This window comes from Haliaeetus albicilla, chromosome 1 (assembly GCF_947461875.1).
Source record: "Haliaeetus albicilla chromosome 1, bHalAlb1.1, whole genome shotgun sequence".
Taxonomy (NCBI): Eukaryota; Metazoa; Chordata; class Aves; order Accipitriformes; family Accipitridae; genus Haliaeetus; species Haliaeetus albicilla.
Window position 1 is genome coordinate 64683836 of NC_091483.1, and position 17669 is coordinate 64701504.

The 17669-nt window shown below is 39.2% G+C and overlaps 1 protein-coding gene across 1 annotated transcript; it reads left to right on the top strand.

The window, feature by feature from the left end:
• Nucleotides 1–9389: 9389 nt before the first annotated feature.
• CCKAR (cholecystokinin A receptor) lies at nt 9390–16415 on the top strand. Its single transcript, XM_009928155.2, has 5 exons — nt 9390–9640; nt 10398–10649; nt 12641–12902; nt 14510–14637; nt 15262–16415. Exons 1-5 carry the CDS (start codon nt 9520–9522, stop codon nt 15786–15788), a joined length of 1290 nt encoding a protein of 429 aa, XP_009926457.1. The 5' UTR covers nt 9390–9519; the 3' UTR covers nt 15789–16415.
• The last annotated feature ends 1254 nt before the right edge of the window (nt 16416–17669 follow it).

Consider the following 17669-nt stretch of genomic DNA (forward strand, 5'->3'; position numbering starts at 1 on the left):
TACTTTCAAGGAGGGAGTATAGTTTCTTTGTAGGGATTGCTGGTAGGGGTTAATAGACAATAGTAGCTGTCTATGTTGTACCAGTAGTAATGGTAGAAAGGTCTTCTGACAGAGAGACATTTTGCAATATCTCCTAAAATTTTTAGATATAGCTCTGGATTTAGAAATAGCTCTGGATAGCTAATTCATAACCAGATACCCTACTGCAAATACTTTATTTCCTGTGTTCTTTTTCTTACTCTTTTCCCTCACTTCATGGTCTGAATTGTCTCAAATGACTAAAATTCATACTCAGAATTCAGTTGTTGTTAAGAGACTTATCCAGTTAGTTACTTTGAAAAAAGTAAGGCTATGTGCCCCTTTAGCTACTGAATAACAGAGAATTCATCAAAATATAAGCAAATTGTATGTTCAATTTCTTGTGCAGACTTGTGCAAATTTATGTCAAATCAGACAACTGCTGTTCATAGAAAGTTTATGATTCCTATAAAAACTGAAGCTTTCAAGAACTACTGTTGCTGATTAAATGGATTCTGCTTATGTAAGTGTAATTTTCAGTATTTTTCTAATAGGGATAATACTTCTCTTGCTACCCATAGCTTAGGTTCCTTTAAGCCAAGGATTATATGATTCTTGGGAACTCAGATGTCAATGAACAAATTTCATTGGTATTTACCTAAAAGTTATTTATCATGTGTTACAGAAACTGATACTCCTCCAAAAACATAGATGTCAGATCAGATGTCATGAAACACAAAGTAACTTCTCTCCATATAGTAAGACACATAAACTTTGGAATCTTAAAGCCCTGGCTTCAGACATGCTGGTACCAATTCACCCAATAATACATCAGCTGACTTTCTGTATTTCCTCCCTACTTAACTGCACAGCCAGTCCCTTAATGACTTAGTTGGTGTTGTGAAACTAACATCTCTTTATCTAATTCTGCGGAAATGTGGAAATCTATTTGATCTTAATGTCACGAGTATAGCCTGGCTTCTTTGGAGAGCAGAGCTGTCTGGCAAGTAGAGCACTGGGCCGCATCTGAAGAGCCTGCTTCCCTTTTCCTGACCCTTCCACCAGCTCACTGAGCGGCCTGTGCAAGTAGTTCACTTTCCTGTGCTTCATTTTTTTCATCTGTAAATTGAAACTTATAGCGACTGCAGTTAACATAACTGGCTTCTTTCATATACTTCTGTGAGATCTACTAATGAAAATCTCTAGTGGTAAAATAGTAGTGACTCTTTGTTATGTGCTTAACTGGAATCTTAAAGGACTACGGTTCTTGATTGTTACAGGTAGGGGTTTATTTAGCAGTCTGTTCCAGTTTTGAGCTTTATTAAGGAGCTGAGTAGTGTCTAGAACAGTTGTACCATTTTGTTGCTGACATTATAACCTATGGGGGCTGTTTCTGGTGGCAGCTCCTGATCTTTTATCTGTTTGTTACCAACCGTGTCATGACTGTATCTCAGAAAACAGCCTCAGGCGACTGGTACCTGAGAACGTGCAATGGATTTTGACTCTGACTGATGCTGGTCTAGTATGCAAAAATATGCTCAAAGGAGCCCATTAATGGTACCAACACTTGATGGTGTTAAGATAAACAAAAAAAGTGATCTCTTGGACCATGTGTTGATGCTAGTGAGTTGGCATGTGTTTCTAGTGCCGACAACATACGGGTGCGCAGGGCTATTTCCTTGCATCTCTAGCTTGAATCCTGAACTGTTTTTTCTGGCAAACTAATATATTCACAGGGTGAAGAAAAAAATGGGGCTGTACAACCCAGGATATAGCCTACAAAAGAAACAAGCACCTTTTAAAAATACCTATGTTCTTCTTTCATGGGTTTCTGTTCATTTCTCATAAGCACTTATGCATCAGTTATGATAGGCCACGAAAAGGAAAAGGGTTGGCTTCGGCTGTTCAGCGAACATTGTCATAACTTCTGCCCTCAATTTTAACAATTAGTTAGAGGGCTAGGTATATGGAGAGAGGAGATGCCGCTGAGCCTAGTGATAGGCCAGCATTGGCTGAGAAGTGCCAATGTGAGTCGCAACATGCAGGATAAACCATGCAGGAGGAATGAGTGGATAATGATTCATCCCAGACCTCACTAATGGTATCTTATTGGCTGTCACAGGGTGTCGAAAGGATTTTTAAGTGATCTCATGTTACACTGGACAGATCATTTACACATATTTCTTTGAAGCAGTTTCCCCTAAACTTTATACAACACTTGCATAGCAATCTCTGGAGCGAAACTGAATTTCTGGCTGTTTTTTCACCCCAAAAGCCCACAGAAACTTTAACATGATTATGAAACTGAACCTGAAGATTTACAGAGATGACATGCTTTATTCATCCTGTTCATCAGTGAGCCTTGAACATTGTACAAAAGTCACAGCCATCACCTGGCAGGCCTCATTTCCTCTTTTCTGAGGAAGACAGTATGACAGGCTGACTGGATGTCCGTGAAGGTATCAACACCAGCTGTAATGTGTCTCAAAGGTAGGTCAGGTGGATGATACTGCAAACATCCAAGAAGTTCAAATACTACGAGTTGGCACTTCAAAAGACAGAAAAGTGGTCACTGCCAAAACCAGTTAAAAGATACCTTGAGATGTGTCCGGATGCAGTATCATCTATCAAGACCCGTGGAGTCTTCCAGGCATTTATTAAGCTACATGCCACAGCACTGTCATAGATGACCACTGGAGATGCACTGCAGGGGCAGCAAGAGCACCTTGTTTGCCTTCGATCCCCTCTGTGGTTGGCGAATGCTATTTCAGAAACCACTGATGGTACAACAACGTGCTCTGAAGTAAATTTCATCCTTATGTTATTGAGTTCAGATGAGTATGGTATAAACTGGTCTTAATTGCCATTACTGTGAGACAATGATAGAACTCAAGCTCAGATCACCTTGAAAAATCTTGAATAAATGTGTTCCTAAGAATTTTGTGTGCTCTCCAAAAGTGTGGCTTAATCCAGATCTCCCTGTAGTTTGTATCTGTGTGAGTAACTCCACTGAATCAGTGGCCTAATGCCAGCATAAACCTGGCAAGCAAGAACAGAAGTAGACCATGACTTTCCGTATATATTTCTTCTAATTCATTTAATTTCATTTGCCAGGACAAAAAAGACCTGGCAACAAACCCAAAATTATTCGTAGGTTTGACACAAGATAAAGATAAGATTTTCCAAACTCATCATTTTACAAGTGGAGATCCTATTTAAATTTAAGTAAAGATCTTTGTCAAGTTAATGAAAAAAGAGAACAGATGCTTATTCTTCAGGAAAAAGAATGAGGCAGCTGTAAATTGATGTGGTTTGGTTTTGGATGAGAAAAGCATTATACACACAGCATGAAATGACAGAGCACAGCAACCGTTTTGGCTGCAAAGCCAGTGTGTTCAGTATTTGATGTTACGGGGGAAAAAAGGATTACGACTAAAATAAATAAAAAAAAAAATTAAACTGGCAGATTCTTTTGTTACCATGGATTAGCAGGCCTCCCCTTCTTTGAATACAGGGAAAAAAATTTTTTTGTATACTTTTCTCTGAACTATCTACACAGGTACACTATGGTACCTAAATTATTTCTTAATTTACAAAGCCAATTTTATTAATAAATTAGTGTTGTTAATAAAGCAGCCAACTCAGAGGAAGTTCTTGCCTAAAACTTCCAACATCCCAAATAATGCATGATTAAGTTCAAGTGGGACAGACATTCAGGTTTTTGTTTCTCCTAAATAATAAAATTACTTCTGTGATGAGCAAGCATTTCATTTAAACAGCATCCTTTTTTTCTCTCTCTTAGAGCTTGCAGGGAAACAATGAGATGATACTGATCTGCACGGAGAATCATCTGTCACGCAATTAGCTAAATGTAGTGGAGAGAAGTGATGTTAAAAAGGCAACTCAGAACTGTCCAAACATTAAGATTGTTGGCTGTGCCTTTGAGTAAATCTATGTAAAAAAATGCCTAGAAAAACAAAACTCTTTGATCTTAATATGTTTCATGCAGAAATCCACTCCAAAAGGGGAGTCAAGAGTTCATAGCAAATTCTTACTCATTTAGTCTGGCAATTGAACCAGCAGATGCTGAATCCAGCTCAGCCCAGGACCAGATGGTATTTATCCAGAACTTCTAAAGGAAATACTAAAATTATTAAACATGATGTGTAATCTCTTGCTTAGAACTATGTTGTCGCCAGAGAAAAAATGTGCAAATGTGATGCCAATGTTTAAAAAGGGCTCCAGGGGAATTATGAATCAGTCTGTAAGGTTGACATCTACACAAGGAAAACTGGTAGGGTCAGTAATAACAGGTAAAAATCTCTGGACACATGGTCTGCACAAATTTTTTAGACGAAAGCTACATCTTGCAGATTTAGAGATCTGAGCATGTAAACGAGATGATCCAGTTTCTTTTAAAAAGTAACTACACAGTTGCTGGGATTTGCACAAGATAGCATTTCCTCACTCATTCTGCACTTGCTTTTGGTTGGAATTAGTACCCTCTGGAGTCAGTCATGGCTCAGTACTTATCCCTCAACCCTTCATGTCTATGCGCCACATGCTGCCTCCCACCACTACGCTCTCCACTCATTTGCTGTCTGACAGCACGCGACCATGCTGAGAGGCTTCACAACGCAGGCTGCATCCAAGACAGTTTGGTCCATTTTGCATTTCTGCTGACTACATGAAGCCTCTGGCTATGGTTGCTGCCCTCATTGGCTTCAGCCCTCTTGCATGTGCTTAGGAAGCATGTCTTGATACTGTAGTGTGCCCATCCCTTGAGATGGGGCTAGGTGAGGGGCTCCTGCAGTCCTAGGGAACCTGGTCCTTCACCCCTTCCCACATACAGTTGAGACCAATGTGAGAGACATGCACTGGCTTTATAGTGTTTGTTGTACTGACCTGCAGCCCTAGCCAGCCTCTGACCCCCCTGAGAGCAAGGGCCTCAGTGGGACCATGGTATGTACCACTGATGACCAGCTACATCCTTCCAGGACTTCCAGAGGTGAAGAACATTATGCCAAGTCCTCCACAAGAGCACACTGCTTTCTGACAGTTCAGCCTTTTCCATATGGCATGGTCATGGCAGGCTTTTTTACGCACAGCCTGGCACTGCCACTGCCACCACCAGTGGGCTTGCATTGGGAAGACATGAATGGCAACGGACGAAGCCATCTGCTCACATGTAATTCAGGACAATTAGCCTGACAAGTGTCATCTGAATTTGCACATCCAGAAAAAGTGAGCTGCAATGCAAACATGGCTCTGGGCTACGTTTGTGAAAGTGGAATGGAAAGGTTTGCTCTCATTCTCTCTCCAGGAAAAAAAAAAAAATAGTAGTCAAAAAGGTACTCTCTCCTTAGGCTGGCAATCAGAGGCAATTACTTGGAAGCCAAGTTCCTGGCATCCATGAGCATCATGTGGACACAGAGCCAGTGAGCCATGAGTAACTGGTGATTCAGTGGTGGCAATGCTGGTAAAGGTCTTGATAACTCAGTAGAATACATGCTGAGTTTTTCAATGACTTGCATGCATGCTTCAGGCTTTGTGTTTTGTTTCTTTAACTTAAAACATTATTTCCTCATGCTGTGGGCACAACCCACATTACTGAGCTGCTGCATCACTTCTTGGTTTGTTTCTTCATTGCTTCTCTAGGTGGAGCTTCCTAAGGCCTCAGATGATTTAACACATGACAATCAATGTTCACAGGTAGTCCTGGAAGACTTATCTGGGCTGAGGAAGCAAAGTTGGCATGGATTTGCTTGCCAGAAAGAACAAGGAGAATTATGGAAGCAGCAGTTCAGGAGCAATTTAACATCATGGACAAGTAGACCATTGGCCTAGAGTGAAACTGGGAACAGCAACATTAGAAGACTGGAAATAAAAAGTAGGAGTGAAAGGCAATTATGAATGGAGCCCCACAGGAAGCTTTGCTACAGCTGTTCATCTCTTTCATAAATGCTCCAGAAAATGGGAAGAGGGGTGAGGTAGAAGAGTTTGCTGCTGACGCTAAGTCATTCAAGAAGAGGAGAAGCAAAAACTAACTATGAAGAACCGCAGAAAGCTCTTTCTGATAAAATGGGAGAATAAAAATCACTGCAAAGCAGAAAACAATTATAATTTTTCATGAACAGTGTAAGGGCCTAAACTAGATGTTACAATGCAAGAAAGAGACTACTGAACTTACAGTAGGTTCTTCCATGAAAACATCAGTTAAATTCTCAGTAGTCATAAAAAAGGCAAATAGGATTACAAGAATTATTAGGAAAGGAACAGAGGAAAAAACAACACAAAAACTCAATATGCCATTATTTAAATCCTTGGTTCATCTTAATGTGTTAGCATCTGTGAGAGACTGTAGAATAACTAGAAAAGATTTTAGACCTGGGCCGTGATGCTCATGGAAGGTATGAAACCCGCTTGTTTACCAGGAATGAATAACCAACCTGATGTTCTTCAGATATGACAAAATCACGACAGGTACAGAGAAGTTAATTTCAGAATAATAATTCACTGTCTTTCATGATACAGTGAGAGACAATAGCCCCAGTGTAATCTCTTTGATTGCAATGATCCCCCTAATCTTGTCTTCCCTCCTGATCACTGACTATGTCTCCCCCAGACCTCCATTCACTCTATTTCTTCTTTTCTTTTTAACGAGGTCCTGGAGACTTCATGGAAGACTCTGTACAATCCAGTTTAGCAAGACTGCAAGCCCAGCAGATGATGACAAGTGCACAAACTCAGTCTATATTTGACAACATAAATAGAAATTAATCTTTCTCTTTAGTGTAACGCTTCCTCAAGGTACAGAAGAAAACAAGCTGTAACTCATCAGAATACCAGCAATTAACCCCTGACCCCAAAAGTGTAGTGGTATAACCAGTATAAAAATTAGATTAAAAATTAATTGAGAGAGACTCCAACCTCAAATAGCAACACATCTATGGTAAATAAATAATACGGTAAAAAAAAATACTGCTAATATCAACCATTCAACACAACTGCAACTGAAAACATATCCAATCATTTCTCTAATGCAGATCTAACAGAAGGTGCCAGGAATCCAGAAAGATCTTTTCCACATTAAGAATAATAAGCCCAGAACAACAATTTGACATCTTGCTTACAGAAAGACTCGAACTCCATTACAGGCTATTTAATTCAGTAAAGGAATTGCTAAACACAATTACCCAGCCTATGTTTTGCAGCAGGTCAGACCATTATAATAATTATAATAACTTCTTTTGATACACAAAGGTTTCTTAAAGCTCAAAATCTTTCAGATTGAATGCTACTTCATGACAAAAGAAAATGCACTAAAATTTAAAGACTTCATTGAAGTGAGTTGCATATGGATATGGAAAGCAGGATCAGTATTTCAAGTGTAAAGGACACCTTAGAAAGGCAGACATAGGCTACAAAATTTGGTCTGAGTTGGTTTGTCCTTGATTTTTCATGTATAGAAAGCAATTTTCAAAGGAAAGAGAAGTTGCTAAACAGAAGTCTGCATCTTGCTGTTGTCTATGAAGAAGAGCAAAAAAGCAATCTAAGTTCAGTAGTCCTTTCCAAAAAGCATCCATTACTTTTCCTGTGCATTACCAGCACTAAATCAACACCTTTCTTGGCTGCCATTTCAGCTGTTTTGGGTATTATAATAATTTTAAATTGTCAAAGAAAGTGTCCAGGAAATACTGGAATAATTACAACTAAATTCAAAACTAAAACAACAACAAAAAATTTATATGTTTAATTAAGTAGGCATTTGTCATTTAATAGAGTGGTTGACTAGTAACACTCATCAATTTATTAATATAAAACATAAAAAATTTAAAGCTGAATTAGGCAGCTAAGAGAAAATCATGTTTCAGAGATGTTGGTACCTAATGTTCAAGCTTAATGCTGAATCATTGCAGAAATGGAAACATATTTTAACTTTTGTTTCTTCAGTAGGATTTTCTCCCATTTTGAGATTCACAAGTAGAAAAATAACCTAGAACGTAGAACCACTACACCTTTGAAGCTGGAATTGAGTCCTGCTGGACTGAATGTTTGTTTTCAGCTGAGACAGTTACACATTGTATACACCGATTGCCAACTTGAGTCGTTTTATCTCAGATTTTTAAAAACTGGAAAAATATGTAAAAGAAATGGAAAAAATATAATGAATCTGCTAAAGAAAAGATAAGTTAGAAATTAGAACTTTAGCTGTAACTTTTCAATCTACTCTCCTACGTTCCTATTCCCGTTAGTGGCACCATAAGGCAAAGCTGGCGAGACTGGGAAAGAAATCCAGGCCTTCCAGTCTGTGTATATCAACTTTAAGGGGTCCGGACTTGTTAATAGAAACCTGTTATTGCTCTGCCTGTTTAAGTAGAAGAGATTTCAAATGTGAAATTTGTTTTCCATTGAGTTATAGCAGGGATTCATTTATAACATTAATTCACATTTTTGGCCATAAACAAGCTGTATACTGGAAGTTAAAAGCCCATGACTTTGTGAAAACACCAGACAGGATGATATTTATGTATTCAAAAAGCAGAACTCAGAAGAAAGGGTTTCTTTTAAACAACCAGGATTGTTGTCTTGTACGCTAATGCATAACTAGTGTGCCACAGTTTATCAGTTCATCAAGTTTGTATTCAAGTCATATACAAGTCATTGCACTGAGAAAATGTGTAGGCTTCTTCTTATATTAACCGATAATTCTAATATCATACTTTCATAAGGTTTGATCCAAGAACATTGAAATTAATGGGTCTTTCTGTCGATTGGCTGGAGTTTGGATCAGGCACGTACAGCGCTTTCATATGAAGTTAGCACTTCACCAAATGAGATAAATGTAACAGCTCTTGTTTTTCTGAGCATACCCAGTCTTCAGTCTGCTTTGAAAAATATGAAGATAAGAAGCGTTTCCTTGTAGGGCATGCAAAATCTTCACTATGTTTTTCTCTGCCCTTTTATTCAGCTACTCTTACCATTTTATATGTTGTTGGTTGAGAGATGGATTTATCACTCTTATCACTCACTGGTTGTGATTTATTGGCCGTGGCGTAACAGACCCCCTCTGAGAAATATTGCTGAGACTTGAATAGAACCAATCTTGCAAGGGGTTAATGCTGTAATCTTTTCCCAGCCTGTTTATAATCCTAACAGTAGTCCAGTAACAGAAGAGGGTGGATCTAAAAAAGTACCAGAGGGGGGGTGTGTGTGTGTGTGTGTGTATGTGCATGCATATGTGTAGGTGTGTATGTGCAAGCACGCTCTGCTTTTCTGAACTGCCTTGTGTGCCCCTGCAATAAATCTTGTTCAGCCTGAACAGGACTCTGTGTGCTGGGTGCTCCTGACGGAGAGTTAGAAGAGCTTCCTTGCACAACTGCCTCTCTTGTGTTTCTCCTGACGATTTCATTCAGAAATCTATTTGTTTACTGAAAGAATGGGCAGATAGTTACAAACCCACCCTCCTCCTCGTCAAAGCTAACCTGTGGATACTGAAGAATGGAAATAGTTGATGCTAGCTTCCTTGGGAATGGTACCAATTTTACTGCTTTCCTGTGCGATATCATCTTGGAAAATGACACTTTTTTCTGTGTGGATGATCCACCTTATCCTTCTAAAGGTATGTATAGAAAAATAGATTTTTTTCAGGCAGTTTTACTTCTAGCTGGAAGTAGAGCTACTATGAAAAGAAACAGTTACACAAGGCTTTTTCTGTGAGGGAGTGCAAAATCAACTGCTTGCTGGTAAGTTAGGATGAGAAACAGGGAGGAAAGAATTTAGCATGTGCTGGTTTTCCAGGTTAAAATTTCAACTAGAACAAAATTTGGATATAATGGAAAACCAAAACAGTAGCACTATTGGGCACAGAATGTAAACAGCTGTGCTAAGGACTTGGAGAAACATGATTTTTACTCTTTGAACAGTTCAAGAACAATGGAGTTATCTGATCTGATACCATGTATGAAAGTGATTAAATATGAAATTATAGCACTCTGAGGCTGAAAAAAATATCCATGTATTAAAATCTTTTTAATTGCTGTATCGTTTCTTACTTCTGCATAAAGGAGGAACTCCCATGGTGAGTGAATGGTTCACACCAGGTAGTGTGAGCAGAACGTGCATTTAAGAAGTCGTGTTTGGCTCTCCAAATGTACATTGTATTGCATGTATGGTATTTTAATGTTATGCAATTCAGGTAGATCAGAATAAGTTTAAGAATTTCAGCACTTCCACTGATTTTGCATTGGTGTAAGACATAAACCTTAGTAAAACTGAATACAGAAAGGCTTTTACCTTTTGATTAAAGGATGAAACATATAACACTAGTCTATGAGCTGTATGCTGCATAACTGATTTTTCCTTGTGACAATTTTCAGATTTGCATCAGATAATTCGGATTCTGCTGTATTGTTTGATATTTCTGCTCAGCATTTTGGGGAACATGCTGGTAATTACAGTGCTGATAAGAAACAAGCGGATGAGAACAGTCACCAACACGTTCCTGCTGTCACTAGCAGTCAGCGACCTGATGCTCTGCCTTTTCTGCATGCCATTCACCCTCATTCCCAACCTGCTGAAAGATTTTATTTTTGGTAGTGCTGTTTGCAAAACTGCCACTTATTTCATGGGTAAGTGTTGGAAGTTTATACTTATTTTGAAGACTGACTAATGAAATAGGTGAGAAGGTCATTAAAGACCAGTAAAAAGCCGATTGTTTCCATCTGCCATTGAAAAGTTACCAAAATCACAAAGAAACAACCTTGTCATGCAAATCTCCATGGTTCTGGTTTCCTCAGTCTGATCCAGCAAAACACAGAGGCACCCACTTAATTTTAACGACATACAGAAGTGTTTTGCTGAATCGGGTTAACTGAGAAGTATGTTGCACGATCAAGCTTTGAGGAGGAACCTGGCACATGTGCTTGCTTACCCATCACTGACAGAGTTACTAGCAGAGTTCAGATCAACCATCGCAAATGACAGGGTTGTACAGTACTCGCCAAAGGCAGATCTTGCCCACAGATTTTTGGTAGCAGCGATACATGAAAAAAATAGGCCAAAGTAGGTGTCATTTGCAGAGCTGGAAGTTAGAGCAAGCCCTTTCTGAGAACAGACCAGGCGCGATCAGAGCTCACCAGAAGACCACAGAATACAGACACAGGTTTTAAGAAGCATCACTTCTACGTGCCTTGCCGTACCTCCTTTGGTTGTGGGGCCAGGAGTTTCAAAATGCCTGGATTACGTATCCCTGTGTAAGTGATTTTTGTCTCACTTCCAATACTTCCTGTGTGTTTGCTTGTTTAGTTAAAAAAGAAAAAAAAAAAGGAGAACATTATGTAAAGTTTTTGCTACCTTGGAAGACCCGTGGTTAATTACAGAAACCTTAGGTCCCCTTGATTCAACCCGTGCCCTTGAGAACTTTGATGTAATGTGAAAGTACACACCTAAAGCGTGCGAATGGGAAATCAACATCTTTTTGTAGATAAAACCAATAAAACTAAAGGCCATGTTTAAACAATTATAATGAATTGCTGCCATAAATACCATAAACCATTACTGAAGCATTGTCATCTTTCTCTTATTTCAAACTGTGTAAATTACTTTATTAAAAAATCCAGTGAAATATTTTTGAACATGGAGTTTTTCATTATGAAGGTGTTTTATTTTAAGAGTCAGAATGTGGATATTTCCCATTAGCAGTTTATGTTAACAGAGGTTTCAATTGACAAACAGACACTAACATTCATTGCATCACCTATGCTCAATTTTTCATTTTAAGATGTAGGAAGACTTATTTTAAATTACAGATAATTTGTGTAAAGCAAACAAAAGATATTGGTGTTTTATATTTTGACCCACATGAGAACATTCACAAAGACTATTAAATGAAAGCTCATTCACTGAAAGAAAAATTTGTGACAAAGTTAAGAAGAAATATTTATAATCTTGCAGTGATAAACTGGGACACCTCAGTGACAGAAATACAGACCACTGCATTTTATTTTATAATATATGAACAGGAGAAATTAAGGGCACTTGAAAGGCAAAGATTCTCCTTCATAACTTCATTTCTTCTGCCTTGTATCTCCATTAGCATCTAATTTAAAAAGTGATAACATATTTAATTCTCTTGAATGAGAAAATCAGATCACCAGTCAAGCAGGACACTTAAAAAAATTAAAACAATAGAAGAGGGACTATGAACTTCTGTGTTAAAAGAGAAATTAATAGCATAATCCCACTGATTTCAAATGCTCGTTTGAATTTCAATGCAATTAGTGGAGTGGATAAACCACAGTAGCAAAGAGAAGAATTAGGAGGAAAAGCATCTTCTTTCCCTGTTATCAGAATTTCATGGTTTGACAGAATGAATCTTTTCTCTTGGACTTCTAGAGTTAGAGAAGCGCAGAGCAGCAACGTCAGTCTGGAGACCCAGACCCATCACCCACACATTCTTTGCTGACTTAATCAGTATGATATTTATAAATATTTTAGCTTATAAATAGGTTGCTATATTTTTAATTTTCTATATGCATACAGAAAGTTAGCAAGACTATTTGAAAATAACATGAATCTTTAAAACAAGAGAATAACCTTTTTCTTTATTTTATATATATAGGTGTCTCTGTAAGTGTATCGACATTCAACCTGGTTGCCATCTCTCTGGAGAGATACAGTGCCATTTGCAAACCTCTGCAGTCCAGGGTCTGGCAGACAAAATCTCATGCCTTGAAAGTGATTGCTGCTACCTGGTGTGTTTCCTTTACTATCATGTCACCATACCCAATTTACAGCAAACTGGTACCTTTTACCAAGTATAACAACACCACTGCAAATATGTGTCGGCTCCTTTGGCCAAGTGATGTCATTCAGCAATCTTGGTAAGACATAACTGACTGTTGGCAAATGCATAATTATCTGGTGGAAAACAGGATTTCATGGTAGCATTAAGCCTATTGAAAATCAAGTATTAACCTTCAGCAAACATTTACACTTCTATCATGCTTATTTAAGAAGTAAAAAAAAAAAAATCCTATTTTTAAGCTGCTTACATTTTGACACTTGTATGACTTTCCCCTTGTCTTAGGAATGATACCCAACGTGGCAATGATTCTCACACTGTGGTCTGCTAAGCCCTTACTGTCCCTGTAAGGAAAGCATCTGTCACTCTTCAAGTAGGAATGCTGCTTTCACTAATTTATACATAAACTTAAATCTTTTCAGAGAAATCCTTGATTCTTTGAGAAACGCAGACACATACAAGTGCCCCACTGTGTGCTGCCTTGCCTGTTAATTTGTTTGTCTGAAGGTCGTCTGAAGCAGAGAAGTAGAATACGAGAACTTGGAGAGGCTGCAAATGCCCTTCTTGAGAACTGAACCCTTTTGGTCACTTATAGAGAATAGGGGCAGAGAGGTGAGGGGACAGTGCTCCAAGTCCTACACGTTCAGGCAGAGTAAGTAAATAGTAGCACTATCAAGCAGCAATATTACTTAGACGTTGTGTCCTTGCACGATGACTAAATGCTTTAACTGGCACTGAGAAGATGTTAAGATTTTGGGGGATACTGAAGGTCAGTTGGAACTGTGAACAAGATTAAAGTATGCGCTTCAGTATGGTGTATCCACAAACATAGTGAATTTGTATTAATGCTTTCGGTAGTCTCAGGTGTTTGGCAGTATGAGTACAGATAAGGAGGGAGGGTCCAGGGTGAAATTTTCTTCTCCATGGTGTCATTGCAGATTCCCAGGTGCATTAGTTTGCACCGAAGTCCCAGGGAGCAGAAGAGACGTAGGCTCGTGAATGCATTTAAACAGAATTATTTCCCCAACTCGTAATCACATTAGTGAAGCTGCCTAGGAGAGTAACAGATGTGCAGCCAAGTAAAAGCCGCTTCCTTTAGCAAAGGGGTTGCCGGCCCTGGGACCCCTCCCTGGGGGCTCTGCGTAGCCCGAGGGATGAAAGCCCGGGTCGTGGCTTCTCTGTCCCTGCCTGCGTGTGCCACAACCCTTGGCAAGTCAGATCTCACTGAAGTAGTGACTGCCAGTACCCGGGGCTCCTCTGACAATCAGCAGCTCCTCGTTTGGCTTCTGCAAGGCAACTTTTACATCATTCAAAGCTACAGGGCATCCGACGCTCATCTGGTTACAGCAGGGAGCCCCACTCATGGGCAGAGAGACCTTCCTCCTCCTCTCACCCCCACAGGAGCGCCCGTCTCCTCTGGGCCTCCGGAGCTTGGGTGACGGGTGTTTCGCAGCCACAATAGCCTTGTTCCTGCTCTACTTTTCTAGGAGAAGAAGGAGGAGAAGAGGTGGGAAGCTTCTAATTTCCAGAGGTGTCAAAATGATGCTTTGGATTAGCACAAGAAAATTTCAGAAAAATCTTGAAATCCTGCCCCGTTCCCCATCCCCCAGTTCTCACCTGGAGAAAAAGGAGTTTTTTCTGGTTTTGTGCTGTTCCCTGGTCTCAGTTTGTCTTTTGATTCTTTAGGTACACTTTCCTGCTGCTCATACTCTTTCTTATACCTGGGATTATAATGATGGTTGCGTATGGCCTAATTTCTTTGGAACTCTACAGAGGAATAAAATTTGATGCCAGCCAGAGAAAATCTTCACGAGGTAACAATAGATTTAGGTTTGGGAATTTTTTAAATTAGAGTTGAAGATACAAGCACTCATGTTGAGGCTACTAAAAGCAAGATTTTCTATTTGCAAAAATGATCATTACGGTCAGTTACGTTCGTGAACCTGCCAGATGCACTTGTTGATTGAAGTTATTCCATTATTCACTAGCAAATAATGCCTCACCTATGGCTTGTTTGCAAAGACTCTGGGGGGGATATGTTAAATTTCTAATTTGTTTATTACAGAAATACCAAGATTTTTTTTCTGGCCATGGATGAGGACCATTTCCGTTGATAAACACAACAATAAAAATTGTCAAATTAAGATATAAGCATATAATTTTGAAAACTATCTTCAGCGAATACTTGAGCAAACAGTGTTCTTGCATCTTTTGCATCAATTTGTATAGAGTTAAGACGTGAGAGTATTGGGAGATAGTGGACACAGAGCAGCTGATACACGACTGACTCAGAAGTAGGCCCATGCTTTCTTTGCAGCAGTTGTTCAGCCATGAATTATGTTATTTATTTAGACTTAGACTCCATTCTTCATATTTTATTTTGAATCACTGTTCAGAGATATTTTGCCACCTATTTAAGCACTGATTTCTATGTACAGAAAGAAAAATAAGTACCTGCAGCGCCAAATACGAGGATGGAGATGGATGCTACCTCAACAAAACCAAAAGAAAAAGGAAAATGCCATTGCAACAGCTCTCTGTTACTAGCCATAGCAAAATAGAGAGGGTGAGAAGCAGCAGCTCTTCTGCCAACTTAATGGCCAAGAAACTCGTCATCCGCATGTTGATGGTGATAGTGATTTTGTTTTTCCTTTGCTGGACTCCCATCTTCAGTGTCAATGCCTGGCGTGCGTTTGACACCACTTCGGCAGACCAACGTCTCTCAGGGGCTCCTATCTCCTTTATCCACTTGTTGTCCTACACTTCTGCCTGCGTGAACCCTATCATATACTGCTTTATGAACAAGCGTTTCCGCATGGGTTTTCTAGCCACTTTCACCTGCTGTGCAAAGCAAAAGCCCCCTGTAATACGGGGAGAAGTTGGTGATGAAGAGGAGGGGAAGACAACAAGGGCTTCACTCTCCAAATGTTCTTACACACACATGAGTGCATCTGCACCCCCCTGAGCTGCGTCAGAAGAGGCAATAAGTGGCCTACAGAAATTCAAGTATCTATCATCTGGTCTTGGAAAGTGACTGCGCCATCAGCTGAACATGATTTAGTTCTGAGGTAATGAAACACTTCAGCTGACAGTAAACACAGTGAGAATTTTATGGGAAATGGATGCTATCGCTGTCTGAGCTTATATCACTTTCCCTTCAAAAGTACAAAGGAGGAAAAAGGCTCTTTGAAGATAAGGGACTTTATAAAAAGCCTTAGAAGATGCTCTGTTTGTCATAAATTCTCCTGTAAAAATTGGTGTCCTGTACATCAACAGTTTCACTCAGTTTTTGGCTGCAGTTCTGAGTATCTCTTAAAATTTCCAAGATGCTAATAGATTCTCCTCGAACATGAATACACGTATTGCAGTCTTCACTTCAATATCTATGCCTCATAACCAAAATCTTTGAGTTACACTTGTTGTATTTTTTCACATTATTTTAGCTGTGCTAATACGTGGTGAGATCATTTGGTGTCACAGTCAATTAAAAGAAGAATTTTGGGGTGGGGAGAATGGGTTTGTCCATGTGAAAATAATGCTTCGAAGTAAAATAATTTAATTTTTTTTTTTAATAAAATGAAGATAAATATTGGTGGCTTTGTGGATGGAATGCATTATTCACTTAGGCAATAACCTAAATTATAACATAATTTAATGTATTTTTGGTTTAAATAAACCCCATACAAGAAGCACAAAAGAAGTGGCTTTCTTCTGTGCAGCTGCAAGCACCCACACATGCAAGAGGCAGGGTCTTAGATGAGCCCCAAAGGCTCATGTGGAAATTGTCACACTGGGAAGCACAGGGATAAACCCTTGGGATAAAGGCAAAGGGGTGATTTTACAAAAGACACAGGACTGAAGACGTAGGACGATGCCCACTGTAGTCATACATTTCACAAATATATTCACAGTCACTCCTGGCATGGTACTGCCCACATGGAAATAGAAGCCATTGGCCATAGAAAGGCAGAAAGAGCAGACACAACGAGCAAAAGCTGGAAGACTTTGTCAGAAAACATAGTTTTTCTAAAGATTGCAACAACTGTTTTCTCCAGCTACACATATTTGTAAACAGACTCAATGTAGAAAAACCCAAAACTTTGAATGATGTAATTATTGGTGTTCTACTGAGCAAGAAATCCCGTCTCTTTCCTGTGCCGTGCACAGGTGAGTATGGGTGTTCAGGTCATGCCCTTTGCTCTGTGGAGCTCAGCAGGAGAAGTTACATCATTTATTTTATTTTGTTTTGTGAAAATATCCTGTTGGAGATCTTCTAGCTGAATCAATATAATTTAAAAAACTTGTTATTAGGCAGAGATTAAATTTGAGCACAGCGTGGAATGTAGATGTGGATATTAAATATAACTTCTCTCAGTGTTCTTAATCAGGAAAATCTGATCTCTTTACAGAATGATTTTAAATTGGAAATACAGTTTGAGTTCCAGGCACCCAGATCCATGTTCTGCACTCAGTTATTGCCTGAAATGGTTTACCCATATAACTTAGCCCACAACTTTGGCTATTGTTTTTTTTGCATCCAGCTTGTCCACAGACAGGAAATTAAAAAAAAATTCTAAACACTGTTTATGCACAATCCATAGAAACAATGTTTTGCTCGCCTCGTTAATAAAGTAGCACTGTTCCTGGAATGGTGCTGAGACTACTGACATCGATCCGACCTTTTGCAAATACCCCCCGAATTAAATTATGGGATTTAATTAATTACTTCACTTCAGGATGCAGGATGAGACCCTCTACAAACCTGTGTGTTGAAACTGAAAAACTTAGCTGCTTTTGGGTTTATGTGGAACAGTGAGAGCAGAAATAGTATTTGTGAAGTATTTCA